General features: G+C 40.7%; 1 protein-coding gene across 1 annotated transcript in view; it reads left to right on the forward strand.

Moving 5' to 3' along the window:
- The window catches only part of OSBPL11 (oxysterol binding protein like 11), a 34,256-nt gene extending 18,700 nt beyond the window's left edge, over positions 1 to 15,556 (forward strand). Inside the window, exons 6-13 of the mRNA XM_084523251.1 lie at positions 960 to 1,161; positions 3,240 to 3,385; positions 5,397 to 5,537; positions 6,284 to 6,782; positions 8,353 to 8,539; positions 11,380 to 11,562; positions 12,172 to 12,325; positions 13,641 to 15,556. Coding sequence (XP_084379377.1) covers positions 960 to 1,161; positions 3,240 to 3,385; positions 5,397 to 5,537; positions 6,284 to 6,782; positions 8,353 to 8,539; positions 11,380 to 11,562; positions 12,172 to 12,325; positions 13,641 to 13,718 — 1,590 coding nt within the window. The 3' untranslated portion in view covers positions 13,719 to 15,556. The remainder of the gene's footprint in view (positions 1 to 959; positions 1,162 to 3,239; positions 3,386 to 5,396; positions 5,538 to 6,283; positions 6,783 to 8,352; positions 8,540 to 11,379; positions 11,563 to 12,171; positions 12,326 to 13,640) is intronic.
- The last annotated feature ends 1,123 nt before the right edge of the window (positions 15,557 to 16,679 follow it).

Raw genomic sequence — 16,679 nt, forward strand, 5'->3', positions numbered from 1 at the left:
TACCCGCCAGAATGCATAATGCTCACAGGGGTAGCGGTATCCAGTTGCATTAATGCTGTTTGTTGTTCCTCCTCAGAAGAGTGACTAGCAGGTAGAGGAGTCTGCTTTCATCCCTATGATTCAAAGTCAAGCAATCTTCTGCTTCTGTAAGCTCAAAGAGGAATTCAAATAATATATTTTCTTCTGAAGACTAATGCTTGATAGCTGGTGTGTGTTACAGCTCTACCTCTTGCAGGCAAATGTGCTGTTGCAGGTTCTGTGATGTTCCAGAGGAAGCAGGAAAGGGACTGAAGGGAGAACAAGGGCAAAAATGACAACAGGAAAGTTGTAATTTCAACATGTAATTAAGGTGACAATTCTGCCACTCTTTTTACTCCCTCTGCAAAGTAAACAGTGAGATAGTGGTCCTGTAAGCATAATGGCAGTGCTGATGATAAAGGAGAATCCTGTGCAGTTTGAACTGAACTGAGTGGTAGAGCTCTTTTTCTTTAGAAGGCTGGATCCGTTCTTGTAGGGAATGAAAAGATCTGGGTACCCATGGAAAGGATCTAAGGTTCTCTTGCAGGCTGAGCAAGTCACAGAGCTTAATTATTCTTCACATGGTGTGTGTGAAGTGTTTTTTTTTGGTGTGTGTCCCTACCAGCCAAGCCTGACAGTGTTTGCTATTTACTGTAGCAAGTACTGTGTTCTGATTCTTCTTCACTTCCATGTATTACCGAAGAATCTGTGATACTCTTTTGCTCGTTAACAAGGTGCCACGTATTTTAGTGCTTATTTTGTCATGTATTTAATGACGTTTTAGTGGCTTCAAGAAGAAACAAAGTATGGTTAAATTTATATACACCTGTTACCAGGTAGTTTTATCATTGTAAAATCATTTGGGTTCCTTTTGTGTGTGTCTGCCACATCACACAGCACGCTTCCAGCACCTTCTGATAAATACCTACTTTGTTTGGTAGATGATGTCTCAGGCTGAGGGCCAGCAGAGAGACTTGATCAGGAGCATAGAATGCCTTCCTGTCTCCGGTCACCTTACGTCCTTGGATCAAGACCTATTAATGCTCAAAGCAACTTCCATGGCAACCATGAACTGCTTAAATGACTGCTTCCATATTCTCCAGTTACAACATGCTTCACAACAAAAGGGATCCTTACCAGCAGGTGGGTATAGATGTTCACGGAGAGCTGGACCCTATCACAGACAAGAAGCCGTTCCTTCTTCAGTTGTGAAAAATGCTTGCTCCACTAAATCCAGTTTCCTATGGGCAGATAAAACTGCTGGCTGCCTCATTTCTTCTGAGCTTTTGTAGAGTTTGATTACTGGTGTTGCTTAGAGCTCTTGTGAATATTTTCATTTATTTTTTTTCCTCTGGATTTCTTTATTTCTAATTGCTGTGGATCATCTCACAACAGAAAAAAGTACCTAAGGCACAACGAAAAGGTGGCTGCCTTTGGGATGTAACTGGCAGCTCGGGAACAGTAATAGTGGAGGGGGAACTTTATGGGGTCGAAGACTCTAAGGATATGTGTTGTCTAGCAGAGCTCTGCTGAATCTCATGCTCTTATGACTTTTTTACATACTTAATGCCTGTTGTAAGCATTTACATGTGTGTAGCTTTCATTTCTAGTTAAGCATTCAAATACAAAACTTTGAATTTGCATGGGATATTACTAATACTGTTTAGGTATCAATATTCATATTTTGGCTTAACATACTTGTCTAAAACACAAACTAAAATAAATATTGAATTCCTTTCTGAGGTGTGGACAGCCTTGTAGGCAAATGCAAATTGGCTAAAGTTTAAAACAACAACAAAAAACTACCTACCACCGACAAAAAGAACACACTACAACTAACAAATGACAAAAAACAAAACAAAACAAAAACACAGAAACAAAAAACAACACCACAAAACCCAAAGCCTAATATGTTGCTATGCCTGCACAGTCAAATAGCTTAAAGTGAATAGGTGCTTACTAGAATTGTTCCACCAAATTTGTGTGCAGCGTACAGAACTGAGCATCTGGTTTTCTATTTGAAAAATCACAATAAGATGCAAAGAATTTACAAGAGCTTACTCAGTGCCTTTTTGTAAACAAGATTTGTGGATACTCATGCTTGTATTATACAACAGATATGTCAGACATAAGTATGCCAAAAAGTACACTCATAATTAGTCTCTTACCTTTCCCATATTCTTATTGTATTTGTAGTACTTGCTTTGCCAGTGCATATTAGTTCAAAGGTGTAATTAATTTAGCTTTTACCATGAAATAAAGGATTTATATTGTTAAATAGTTAAAGCTAAAGTTATCTAGGTAAATCCTAGAGATGGGTGGAGAGGGGAGGACCAGCAAATAGGATGATGCATAATTGAGGCTGGAGTTAAAAACTGAACATTAAAAGCAGAAGATCTGGAAAGGACGGACTGTGGATAAGATAGGAAGGGACAGCAACCTTCCTGGTGTTGGTTCCTAAGCCCAGGGAGCTGCTCTATTGGTGCTACAAGTTCTGGCTTCCTAATAACTTCTGCGTTTGCAACCTAACTGAGATGGCTTGTCACAGTTTGTTTTTCTTCATCAAACCCTACTGGAGTCACCTGTACACTTATTAGCCTTTGAAAAAGAATGGAACATTTGCATTATTGATGAGGAACTTGATCCATTGTGATAAATTAGCCGGGAGTAACTAGAGATGCTGGAATCATTGAGTGGGTAATAGCTTTCCAAGCCCTGCAGCTTTTTTTAAGCACCTATTATTTATTCAACAGCGTGTGCCTGCCTCCTTTGCAGCCAAGAAAAGGCGACTGCCCTCTCCAGAGAAAACATTGGCAGTGAAACTTTTCCTGCTCCAACTTTTTTTAGTCTAGAACCGAGCTGGGTTTGAGAAGGTACAAAAAAGTGCACTGCTTACTTCCAGTTCAAGAAAACTGTCAGGGTTACGTTCGGGTGATATTGGGTTCTTCCTGAAGCGTCTGATTACACCTTTCCTGACACCAACTAGTTCCTCCAGTACAAGTTGCACATATTACAGCTCGCCAATCGCAGGGTTTGTGCTAATGATCACTGGAGGTGGTGTCTCATTGCACCACCTTTGTTCGGTGGCTGCTGAAGGGATTGGCTGCAGAAGGAACGATCTGCTTTCAGCTTTTTCTTCAAAAAGCTGTTTTGTGAAAACTGCTGTTTGTTGACCTTCCGGAGGATGAACAAGTTTCAGCGCAAACTTTCTTTTGCTTCAGGAACAACGATCAATTGGCTGGAACCAAAGATACCTCTTTCAAACCACTTCAAAAATGGAGCAGCTCAGAATTTCCCAGCAGAGATAAACAAGCCAGCATCTGTCAGAGAAGAGCAGTGCATCGCAGAGCCCTGCCAGCTAACAAGGGTAAGGTAATGTGAAAATCCTCTTTCTGTGGGGAATTATTTTGAGGAATATCTGTTTTGATCATATTATGTGAATATGATTTAAATACAATTCTTATGCTTTTCAATTAGCTGGTTTAGAGGACGAGTGAGTGGAGTTGCAGTAAATTAAAGTTGCATACCTTGCTTTTTCAATACATTTTGCTGCTTTCTGGAACAAGCTGTCAAAAAGAGGGAGCCAATTGGGAGGGTAATGTAAGGTGTTGAAATAGGCACTATTCCTTTGCATTTTGATCTAAAACAACTGGAAATTGAAGTGCAAAAAAACCTAATTGGAATTCATGATGCTCTCAAAATAAACCCAAGAAGAGCTGCCTAAGTAGATGAGAGACAAAATTGCCAGTCTCCAGCTATTAAATCTCCCTGTCCTTCTTTTCCAGTTCTTACTGCATCTGTTTTTTTTAATCTGAGCAACTCTCATCACTTGACTTCAGGATGGCTTACTGTTTTGAAATACAGCTATAGCCTATATCATTAGAACTGTCAAAAAGAATATGAAGTGCAAAATACTAAAGTAAAAGAACAGGATTATTTAAAAAGAACATGATTTCCCAACTGAGGTAGAAAATCGTAATTGCATTATTTCTATACCAGTTGTTTTCACACAGTTCTTTGCATAAGACTGTATCATTATGAAAAGGCAATGCACTGTATGCCCCTGCAGCAGCATGTTTCACTTTGCTATCTTTTAGCAATATAAAACCTGAAGATTTTTCGGTTGCCATAGTTTATATGTTTTTAAATAATTCAGACTAGTTGTCATGAAATATAAAAAAAACAACACCCACAAACAAAAAGCAAACGACCCAAGAGCTTTCAAATTTATCACTTTGATTCCTTCCTTCTTATAATAGTTAAAGGAGTTAATACCAGGCTGGATGGGGCCTTGGCCAACCTGATCTAGTGGATGGCATGCCTTCCTATGGCACAGGGGTTGCAGTTAGATGATCCTTAAGGTCCCTTCCAACCTGAACTGTTCTATAAGGCCAAGTACTTAATGTGTGCTCCTGTCTGTAGTTGGGATACGCCTAGTATTATCACACTCCATATTTTCAGCTCTGTTATTCATGATAGAAGAATGGTGTCGCATCCTTGGAAAGGACTCACTTGTGTGACACTGCATCTTCCATCAGGTTATGGGCTCTGCTGCACAAGGTTGTGGACCCTGGTGTTTTCTGTCATGGTTGGGTGTGACAAAAATTTTCCTTGAGCTGATGGCGGCTGACCAAGGGAGAAGGTCTGCCTTTGGGCAGATGCATATCGCTGCCCTCTGGTGGCATTCAGTGCATCTCCCCTCTGCACCTGCCTCCTTCCAGCTGTTTGTCCTAAGAAGACACTACTCAGAGCTGGAAATACACCTCCCTTCCACTGAAGCATTCATCTTTCCTGCTTGCGGGATGGTGGTTGTTGAAATGGTGCTCATTTTATTTCTGCTAGTCTGTCTGGGCACTTGAGTTGTACTAACAGAGGCCTGTAGATACGTTAATTGTCATCTTGCATGACAGGAAGCAGGTAACTAGGAACTACTCTTTGATGCAGCCTTTGAAACGATGATGGCAACAACACTGGAAGGAGTTGAGGTGGTAGTGTAGAGGTGGAAGGGTGTCATCAAGGTGGCCAGAATTCCTGCTAGATTTTGCTTCACTATTTTCGTATGTGTAAAAGGCTTGCCATTCTATTAGTTCACAAAGCTACAGGAAAACAAGTCGTGTTTGCTTTTATGCTCTTTTCTGACCTGTGTGAGAGATGATGAGAAATCTTAGCCAGAATATTCTGAGTAAAATCTGCACTGACTGATCTCAATGGCCTTTTGAGTTCTTCAGCAGCCTCGGAGAATATCCTACTCTGTAGGCCTTTGCAGGGATTTGGTTAGTCTCTTTTATCATGCAGGGATAGTTACAATATTAAATGCTTTTTCGGATACTGTGTGGACAGTCCCATCTCTGAGCTGATGTTTATGGCTCTTATTGCAGGAACCTGAAGAAATAAATCCAGATGAGGAGCTGGAGGATATCGGTGATGATAAAGAAGATAACGTGGGAGCAGTGGAGGAGCAGCGCAGTGTTATCTTGCATCTCTTGTCTCAGCTGAAACTTGGCATGGACTTAACAAGAGTAAGTAACTGAAGTGTGAAGACACCTCTTTGAATGCAGCTGATTTAAATGGACTGTTGGATCTCATGGTTGAGACACTCTGTCTTGCTCATTACAACAGAGTAAATGACATGAGGTTAGTTGCCACTATGGGGAAGGAAAAGACTGATATAGCCTCTTTCTTTAAAATATTTTCATGGCCCAGCAAGAGATACCACTTCTTTTTTGTCATGGTGGATAAATATGAGGAAGTTATAAGATCCTCTGCTCAAAGGTAAAGGATTAATTTAATTTCTGATTGATGGTTGTCCTATTTTCTATGGTGAGAGACTCTGCAGGCTGTCAAGCGTATTGGCATAGCTTGCATGCTTTTCTCTCCATTAGACAAAACCTTTCATAACTTCTATTCTGAACCTTCCTTGCTATAGTTTGAGCTCCTTCCTGTTTGTTTTCTCCTCTGCAGACATGTGGAACACATTATCTCTTTCTTTGCAGTTGATTTATTTATGCTAGGGGTGCTCAGTCCCTTTCAAATACTTCTGTCCTAATTGTACCTATTATGTTCTTTTTTCCTTGTAAATTAATTCTGAGACCTCAGATGAGCTCTGTTTCCCTCATACCTTTGAAGAGGGACAATAAGGTTCAGTCTGGAAGTGCAGTGTCCAAAGCAAGACGGAATGAAAACTGACACCTGAAAACTTCCCTTATAAAAATGCCTGCCTCTTCATTTCACTTACGAGGTGTTCTGGGGTTTTGTTTTATTTCAGGTGGTTCTTCCTACTTTTATTTTAGAGAAGCGATCGTTGTTGGAGATGTATGCGGACTTCATGTCCCACCCGGATCTCTTCATTGCAATCACAAACGGCACCACCCCCGAGGAGAGGATGATCCGCTTCGTTGAGTATTATCTCACTTCGTTTCATGAAGGTCGCAAAGGAGCTATCGCCAAGAAACCGTACAATCCCATCATCGGGGAAACGTTTCACTGCTCTTGGAGGATGCCGAAGAGTGAAGTAGCTGCTGACACTGGCAGTAACTTACCTGCTCACTCCCCCTCAGAGCAAGTAACTCTGTCTAAAGATCTGGAAGGCCAAACAGAGTCGGACTACTATACAGTAAAATTTGTGGCTGAGCAAGTGTCCCACCATCCTCCCGTCTCAGGGTTTTATGCTGAGTGTGTAGAGAGGAAGATGTGTGTCAATGCTCACGTCTGGACAAAAAGTAAATTCTTAGGAATGTCAATAGGAGTGACAATGGTTGGTGAGGGTAAGCATAATGTTTTTCCTTTTCACTTTAGAATATTGTTAAAAATGCTAATTTGAGAGAAAAACTTGATGTACTTTTGCCAGAGGCACACAACAAGTGAATGCTGCTTGGTAGTTTTGTTTCAAAGACTTTTCAGAAAAATCTGCTTGCGGAGGTGTCAGTTGCTGTTGTGGGTTTTCATTTTTTACTTGTACTTCTGGTTCTCCTTTAATCTCAGATCTGAGAGCCTTAATGTACAGTCATTTGGTGATTTAGTACTTTACAAAGCACAGAAGATACTGCAAGCTCTCATTATAAGCAGCAGTTTTCGTACTGGGAGAGAAGGGGGATGACACACTACATAAGTTTACTCTTTGCCAAAAATCAGGATTGTATTTGGAAATAAAATGTTGAATTTCAAACCAAAGGGCAGTTACTGCAAATCGGTGTTTGTGAATGTTCCCAAGCATTGGACGAATTAACTTCCATCAGATATTTATTAAATAGAAGTGTTGTTCATTTGCATGTATTGCTCTTATGTATCTTACTGTTTAAGTTTTAATTGGATCTGTTAGGGACAGAGGAGGGTAACTGTAATTTCCATTTAGTGCTAGTAATTCCTGCAAGAGATGAGACAGCATTGCCCACTCTGTGCTCCTCGTGTATATTGCACAGCCACGGGGGCGTGAGGGGACAGGCATGTAACTGCAAACTGCATACCTGACAAGGGAGTGAGCACGGCAGGAGATGTGGAAGGCACATCTCGATGCTTTGCCTGTAGCAGGTAACTTCACAAGCTCATGTCTCCTCTAGGGTATTTCTCAAATCATGTCACGAGTCTAAAAAACAAGAGAAACTTAGAAAAGTAATGTCAGAGGTGCACAGCGATGGCATGCTGCAGAGGCATGGTCGATGCAGACAGCAGTCAGTTGTTATGCTATGATTTTGTAATGCTGAGAGGTAGATTTTGTGTGGTGTCTTTTTTTTTTTTTTTTTTTTTTTGGTAGGACTCAAACAAAACCATGTATCTTAAAGCCCAAAGAAAAATTCTAGTTTTTATGAGATTCTTGACATTTATTGCAAAAGCTACTGTCAGGAAAGAGTTGAGTTTATCTTGGCAGGTAAGTGTAGCAGGGAAGATTCTCTGCTATCTGCCTTCAGATAGGGTAGGATCTATTAAGTAGAGAGGAAATGGAACAGGAATATTACCCTCCCTCAAGAACTGCAGCTCAGGGTACTCACTCATTATTTCCTTTTGGCAGCGTAAATCTTGTGTTGCTGTGTTCTGGAACTGCTTTTAAGACAGCAACAGCCCTTTCACATATGACTGAAAAGTATGTTGCACAGCACAGTATTGTACTTTGTAGATCAATATTGTTAGGATAAATGCATTTTTCTTTTTTGAAATGTTGTGGTACTCAGGTTAGTACTTTCTATCGAGAAACATTTTCCTGAATCTGTAATAAATGTCATTTGTGTGAGGGGTCTGTGAGGAAATGTAGTCAGATGCAGTATTGGATATATTTCAATCACTAACTTGATCATTTCTAAAATGGTGCTAATTTAAGGTGTCCTAAATTTCTTCACACAGGTCTCTTAAGTCTCTTGGAACATGAGGAGGAATATACTTTCTCTCTGCCCTGTGCATACGCTCGATCAATTTTAACCGTTCCTTGGGTAGAACTGGGAGGAAAAGTCAACATCAACTGTGCAAAGACTGGCTATTCTGCAAGTATCAACTTCCACACCAAGCCCTTGTATGGTGGCAAATTGCATCGGTGAGGACGCTTCTTTTTTTTCCCTATTTTTCTACATAGTTTTGTGCTCTAGAACTCCGGTAGCTATGCAACTGCCCTGTTCTGGATGCTGAGTAACAGTGTTTTGATAGTCTGAGAGTTAGCTGTTTTTGCTGCTCATGAATACTTGAGGTAGGTATCGCTGTGGTCTTAATATCCCTGCTTCTTGTGATCCTCAAGGAAAAGTTAGGTTGTTTGTAGAGGCAGTAAGGGAATTCCATGTTTGTCTGACTCTTGGTTCAAACTGCTGGGAAAACAGGGCTCCTGACTTTTCTTCCTGGCTGCTGCAGATTTCTTAATGCTGACTTAGTATTTCTTGGTTTTCCATTTGCATGTTGCTTGAAATGAGGCTGATCCTACCGCCACAAAGGGTTGTGTGTTTGTAACGTGCTTTGTAGTTGTATTCCCTTGCATTTCTTCGCTGAATACCTCAGCAGTGTTACTTGTCATATGGAAGGAGTCCCCAGCTGGCATTTAATGAAAAGGTAAAAACACTACAGAGAATGTGAGTAAATAGTCTTCTGTTAGTTAGTGGTCTTCCTCTTATGCTTCTCATACAGAAATTCTATCAAATTTAAGCAACTTAAGGAGACCCTCCAGGTAGACATACCTCCCCAGCCCAGTGGCATCTGGAAAACTGAAGCTTGTGTGATGAAAAAGCATCATGATTGAAACAGAGCAAAAATGTATCATTTGGGATCCTTATTTCCACTGTTCAGACTATTCCTTACATCTTTCAATAGCTCCTCTTATGCCATAAAAATAAGCCATAAATTTCACTTTAATAATTTGGTTTCGGAAAATGTTTTGTTATTTGTGTCGATGAAATTATTCATGGATATAGAGGCTTTCTTGGCCAGATCTGTTCAAGGTGCTGTAACTCCTGGAAATGTGACATGGCTATGACTGGACATTTCCAAAAGGAACCTCTTGATGGGGAGGCAGCAGCGTTGTCATGGTTATGCAGAACGTGAGTGAGTTGCCATGGCAATGTTACAGATTTTTGTAGTGACCCTTGTTAGAGCTCAGCTAGGTATCGGCTCCTTGGTCCTGCACCCCTTTAGCTTGCTGAAACTGAGGATTTAGTAATAACTAGGCATATAGCAATCATGCCAAGTTAGCAAATAAACGCTACCAGGTTTTTAATCACCATTAGTTCAGGCAGATAATCATCTGCAATGCTGGGAATGGTTGTATGCCATAGAGTAATACAACAGGAGGAAATAGAGGTCACAATAAGTTTCATTTAGCTGCTCAGCACTGCACCTTGTAATGCTGCACGAGTGATAAAACCTTATTTGCTTTAAGCTAAGTAGAGGCAACAATTTTATGAGTGCTATTAAAGTACTGGGTTGTCAGTGTCACCACACAGCACTTGGAAAGATGAAGAGCTCAGTCCTGGGGAGATGTAAGTGCAAAGCCTGGACGTGCAGGTCTCTGCCGTGCTGTGGATGCAGCCTATATGCAGATCTGCAGGAAGGAGGACAAGGGGCTTCAGCGAGGGCTGAGAGCCCCAGGGTGAGAAGGCAAGACAAAATGAAGGCTACTGGCTTGTGGCCTGCTCCTTCAGTTATTTTCAGAAACTGTTACCATTTGTTAACTTCAGGAAAAAACAGCTGAATGTAAATGTGCTCTTATTGCCCATGTTACACTAACTCAGTCCTCTTTTCATGAATGAATCTTAAATTTTTGTAATAAAAAACTGTGCTTGAGCACTAGGGCATGGGTAGATACAGATGGAGGTGACCAGTGCATATGAAAGAGGGAACGTGGCACAGCTGTGTGCTGCTCTCCTCCTTCCTCAGAATTTCTGGTGCTTTTGTGTGGGCAAGGTGGGAGCACAGAGGAGCTGCTTTCCATTGTGTGCAGCTGTTCAGGGTAAGTGAGAGCAGACCAGTGGTGTGGAGTTGGGTATGATTATAGAAGCTGTGCAAAGGTAATTGGAGTTTAGCTGAAGCTGGAGATAGTGTCCTTTGAAACTTGCAGCACCTGACAAGTGAGAGCATGTCTTAAGCATTGTTTGCAGAGTTTGTGAACACACTAGTTTGTTCTTTCTGGGAGGAAGAATCACAACTTCTACTTGAACGTGGCAATTTGCAATATGCTCGGTACGTTTCTGCTCTTTAATTCGTGATGAAATGGGTGTCAGGTGGCCTTTGGACAGGTCTTGATGTTGAAAAGAAAAATGTGTGTGTGTGCTTATGGCAATACTTGAACTTCATCTGAGCGAGACTTTGGATGAGATGTTGGATATTAGAAAGACATTTTTAATACCTTGTTATCCTGATTCATCCGGTAGTGTGGAATTTCCTACCTTGCCTTCTGCCTTTGTGTGTGTGATGCTTATATGAGCAACATAGATATGAGACCACTTACATATGGAGGACAGTGGCATAAAATAAAGTGCCAGCAGGTAGTGCGATAGTCCCGGTAGAAAGCTGCATTTTGATTTGTATTTTTAAAATTTGAACTATATACCTGATGTGGTATTTCAAGTGGAAATGATCAATTCCTTGTTACATGTGATATACTTTGTGTTAGTTCCTTTTTCACTTCAAATCCCCCTAAAAGGTTTGGAACAAGTTTAAGCTGAAGCCAAAAACTGAGTTTCCTGAGTAACGTGAAGAGAACTGGAGCAATGAGTGAAAGTCACTTTGTTCTTTGAGCTTCTCCATGCAAATGCAATTCAAGCAACTGACATTTGTAAAGGCAGTGTGACAAGTGTACAAACTCATTCAGAATGGAGATGTGATTAATGCAATGAATAGTCTTAAGGTGGCTTTAGCCATGGCCTTTTAAGAATAAAAACTAACGTTCCCTAGAGTCACGGGTGAAGTGAAGCAGAACACGACAAACACAGTGGTGTGCAGAGTGCAAGGAGAGTGGAACAGCATGCTCGAGTTCACCTACAGCAACGGGGAGACAAAACACGTGGACTTGACAAAACTGGTGGTGACAAGAAAGCGAGTCCGGCCCATCGAGAAGCAAGGACCATTTGAATCTAGGTAAAATATCTGGTTACTGCCATCTGACCCTTTTTGTCCTGAGCAGTCTGGTGAATACCCTGGGAAGACCTACAAATGGAGATATTATTTGTGAATAATGCTTAGCAGCACTGATCTTTATTTGCTTTTAAAAAACAAAACAACAACGAAGCCCCCCAAATTAAGTGCATAATGGTGATGAGAAATCAGTGTGCACAGGCATGTGGTTGTTTACCTTGTCCCTTTTGTTCATGGACAGAGTCTTATGAGTTGAAGTGCTGCTAGAGCAAAGCCTTGTTATCTGCTCTGTTTTTAACCATCAGCTATGCATCTGGGCAGTTCCTGCCAAGGGAGGTCCTCCCAAGAAACTGCCTGTTGAATTCCACTTCCACAGCAGCTTCTAAAGGCAAACAGACGTTAGACTGGCACAGCCAAAGCCTCAGAGCCATTCTATCTGTTCCATACTGCTGCTGCAGATGTAAGGCTTGGCCACAAGCCCTTCCATCTGTGCTGCACCATTATGTTTTGTCCTGTGTAAGTGGAGGGGAGCGTGCAGTGATTTTGCTCTGCAGTGTGAGGCTGCAGACTGAGAAAACTTCTGAAAACTAAAGTTATAAACTTGGTTTGTAGGAGGCTGTGGCAACATGTAACAGAGTCTCTGCGGGATGGAGACATCGATAAAGCTACAGAGCACAAGCGAGCCCTTGAAGAACGACAGAGGAATGAAGAGAGGCTTCGTGCTGAAACAGAAACACCTTGGTGTACTAAATACTTCCTCAAAGAAGTAAGTCCCGAAGTAGATAGCTGTTGATGAAGGTAAAGGCAAAGCAAGTGAATGTGTGGGTATGTGTCCTGTCAGAACAGAGTATTTGGCCTTGGGTCTTACAGATTAGCTCCATGGGATCCAGAGGAGTAAGGTGACATACCAGCTGCCAAGTGTGACTTTACCTTTCATTTCCCAAATGCTCTTGTTTTGTAATACTGTGCAATGAGATATTTGCCTGTTCTGTGATTCTCCCTTTTACTGAGCTCTTCCCCATGGCGTGTGGAAAATGGCTTTACACTGCTGTACAAGCAGACTGCCACAGTAAATACCTGAGGAAAAAAATCAGCTGTACTAAATGTGCTTATGTTGCATCCATGTAAACGCAAAATATTATTGTTAGGAAGGAAAACAAATTTATTCTGTATTTTGAACTTCCTGTTCTTGCATGTTACGTTTTGGATGGAGCTTATTTGTTCAGCGGCTTATCCTGCATTGCAGTAATGGTAGTAGTAATAATATAGTAAGACTTGAGTTGAACTGCAGGCTGCCCAGGAAGACAGGAGACAGCTGATGTGGTAACTTTAAAATAGGCTTTCCTAGTGATCCAGGTGATAATGGAACTGCATCAAGATCTTTGAGCCCCATGCAAGAGGTTAGGACTCAGCTAAAACCTAACTGTGAAACCTTTACCTACTAAATTGCAGTAGTGTGACCCCCCTGCCTTTCTCTTCAAGGTATCTGGTCTAGCAAGGTTTTAAAGTATAGGTTAGAAAAGTGGTGTGTGTGGTGGTGGTTGTTTTTGTTTTTTTGAGGACCATTAGCTCCAATAAACTTTTCTGTTCCATAAAGCTATGTTAGCATGATCAGCTCTGATTTAGATGTTTATGTTGTTAGTATCTAGATTTAGATGAGGTCGACTTCTGTCACTAATATGAGAGAGATCTAGCCAGAAAACTTTAAATGTAGTCCAGAGCCACTTATTTCCAAGAAAACGGGCTGTATTAGAGTTAATAATCACTGGATAGCTGCCCCTCTGCTGGTGCCTTATTTTGCCTTTTTAAAGAAATCTGGATCATGGAGTTGAGAAGAATGGCTTTCTATCTGGGTTAATTGCGAGTGCAGCCAGTTCCCAGAGTGCGCTGTAGCTCAGCGGGAGTCGTGCATGTTCTGAAGCAGTCTCAGAAGCCTGCAGAGTTGATCTGTCTTAGTCTGTAGGAGTTAAAGTTAGAAGCTATGTCCCTCTAGTTTTCACAGCTATCAGTCTACTAGTTCTGTGAAGAGACTTCTACCGAGGCAGTGTCTGTATTATGACTGTTTTCTCTTTAAATTGCAGGGAGATGGCTGGGTTTATCATAAACCCCTTTGGAAAGCAGTCTCTGCTGTGCAAGCTCAGCAAACGGACACTAACTAGAAAAGCTGCTTACAGATGAGTTTCCTGTTTCTGATATTCTCTCTTTCCCTGTCTCTCGAAACACAGTAATCACACTGAGTGTCCCCTTTTTATGTAATAGTGAAAGCTTAAATGAGCATAAAGAAATAAACTAGGGCACTTTAAAGCTATTCAAAACGAGGTGGTAGAGACAAACTTGCCAGATACATCCAACCAACTTGTTTTTTTTGTATGATCCAGAAGATTTTATCCAACTTCTATAAGATTCTTCTAAGTAGGTGCGATTGCAAAAGCTGCCTAAGAGAAAGAACTGTTTGGTTTTTGGAGTGACGTGGGAACCTTTTTCTACATCAAGCTCTAATAACTGAAACATGCTCAGTACCCATGTAGACAACAGCAACAACAAATTGCTGCTTTTATGCCCGGCGTTAAACCTTTTTTGGCAAAAACTGGAGAGGTGTTTGGAAGACACGCCTGAAATCAGTGTTAAGAAACAACTGGATTGTGACAACTTTTTTCTTCAGAGAGAATGCGTGCATGCTTTGGAGGAATATGGAATATACGTAGAGACTACCTTTCTTTTTTATGGATTTATAAAAGCAATTAGAATTGTAACCATGGAGAAATTTTTCCTCTGAAACATTTTAATATACTTGAAATAATTGACTTGAATTGGAAAAGTAATTTGAACACTTTTCAACTCCTAATTTTATTAAATCTTTGAGTGACTTTGATTTTTTTCTCATGTTGTAATGTACTGAGGTTTGGCCTTTTCTCCTCCACCTTCCCCTTCTAAGGACTAAGGCTTTCAAACAGAACAGAAACTACACAATTTTGTATTTAAACTTCTCTACCCATCAAATCATCGCAAAGGTGAAGTATCAGTGTTACAAACTATCCTTTGGATTGTTTTGGTTTTTCTCCTGTGGTGTTACTCAGAACAAAGCAGTGAAATGTGACCTGTGAATACATGGACTGTAGGCTTTGGTTTTTCATCTTACCATAAAAAAAAAAAAGCAAAAAGCTGATTATGCTGAAGACTGGGTATTGATTTGAAACACAATCAGATATCAGGAAACTGTATTCAGGTACAAACATCCTTTGTTTTTTATAACTATTTTATTGAGGTCTAAGAATTGCTGGCAATTAAGAATAGTACCTATTATGGCTTTCGTTATTGTTGTAACTACAAGCTACCTTAATTTTTCCAACAGTGGTGCCTTACTCTGTTTTTTCTTCTGATGTAGTCTTCCAGTCAGTGTATATAACATTATCTGCCACTTCCCAGCCATGGCAATGGCTGCACCTGATCCATCCTCATGAGAACTCACATCTTTGTGATCTGGTAAGATGTTTTCTGCGGAGAAGATACAAGTGTAAGAATGCATCAGAAGGTTTAAATAACCATGTTAACTTTTCACACAAACTGTAATTTGTGCAAAAGAAAAAGTTGGATTTATGCACAACTATGTTGATTTTTTTTTTTTTTGCTGTGAAATGCACTGAGATCTCCATACGAGTTATCGTCCCTTTGTGAGAGGTGGGGGTGGGGGTAATAAAACTACAAAATAAAAAATTTGTTCTGTTTGCTTTCCTAGAGATCAGGTGGCCAGGAAGAATTGATTGGTGTCTTTTATGCTGGAGATCTGTCTGTTGGGGCTTTCACTGGCCCTTAAAGCGAGATATTTTGGCACTGTGCACTTCAGTAGTAACTCTATTCTCCAGCAGAAGAATGTGTTTTAGACCCTGCTGTCTTGTTTGTGATATTCTATACAACTACCCTGTCTTCTTAGTTTTGGTTATCTATTGGGCATTTTCATGTTCAACCAGGAATAAAAATAAAAATGAAAACAATGGGATTAGTTCCTCCTTGTTTCTGGTTCTGCAGCACATTTGGGACATGCTTCTCAGGCAACTCAAGGATTTGGGGTAGGAATCATGGTGGCAGCATGTGGGCTTCCTCTGCCTAGGAGTTCTTCGGTACCTGTGCCAAACTGGGGGTGGGCAGAGGGGAGGAACATAGATTGACAATGCTTTGTATGTTTCCTAGGTGTTTTATCTCTGTCACACGGTGGATGCTCTTTAAATAAACAGCAAGGGCTCTGGTGCAAGGTCCAAACCTATTCCCCTGGTGTATGCTCAGCTGATAAACTTGTGCTTATTAAAATAGAGATCCATGACTCAGTTGCTGAGCTCTGGTTGAAACTTTGATTTGTTAGTGTGTCAAGGTGATAGCTGTGAGGCAGACTGGAAAGCTCACTTATTGACCCTAAACTCATTTGCATTCCTTATATAATGTAAGTCAAGTTATTTCTCTTCCACCCTTGTCTGGGATGCTTATGGTTTCACATTGAGAAAGCTATTACTAATTTTGTTATGTAAAAAAATACGCCAATGCTGAAGTAGTAGTCTTAAAACATGAGATGAATCCTTTTAACATGTGAGTGCTGCTAGGGGGGGAAAAGGAAAAATCTTCCTTTGCTCAGATGATCACAAGAACTGGAATGGCTTCATGGTGTGAGTTTAGTAATGATGCAGATTTCTTGTTATTTCTGGAAACAGTTTAGATGAAAACAGTTTTTTTTTTTTTTTTTTTTAAAATGTAGCCACCCAATATCCAGCATAAATTATGTGACATTTATTTGATTCTTCTAAGAGTTGCAAGTACTCAGCAGACTGCCATGTATTTTCACACTGCCCAGATTTGATTCTCTTGCATAACTACTGTTGTTCCCATTGTGTGATTTCTGGAGTGAAGGCAAGGGATTGCTGCTGCTTACTGTATAGGTATTGTGTAGAACCACAGCGCGTTAAATGGGGAGCATGGCAAAATTTAGGATTTTGGCTTTTTCCCCTCCCCCCTTTTTTTTTTGGCTACTGAATTTAAGAGCAAGATTCTTACTGATCTTAGTGGTTTTGGGCTCCTGGAGATGTAAGTAGATCCTGGAGGTTAACTGGCCCTCTTCAGAGGTGCTGGGTGTC

This window comes from Aythya ferina, assembly GCF_964211825.1.
Source record: "Aythya ferina genome assembly, chromosome: 6".
Lineage (NCBI taxonomy): Eukaryota > Metazoa > Chordata > Aves > Anseriformes > Anatidae > Aythya > Aythya ferina.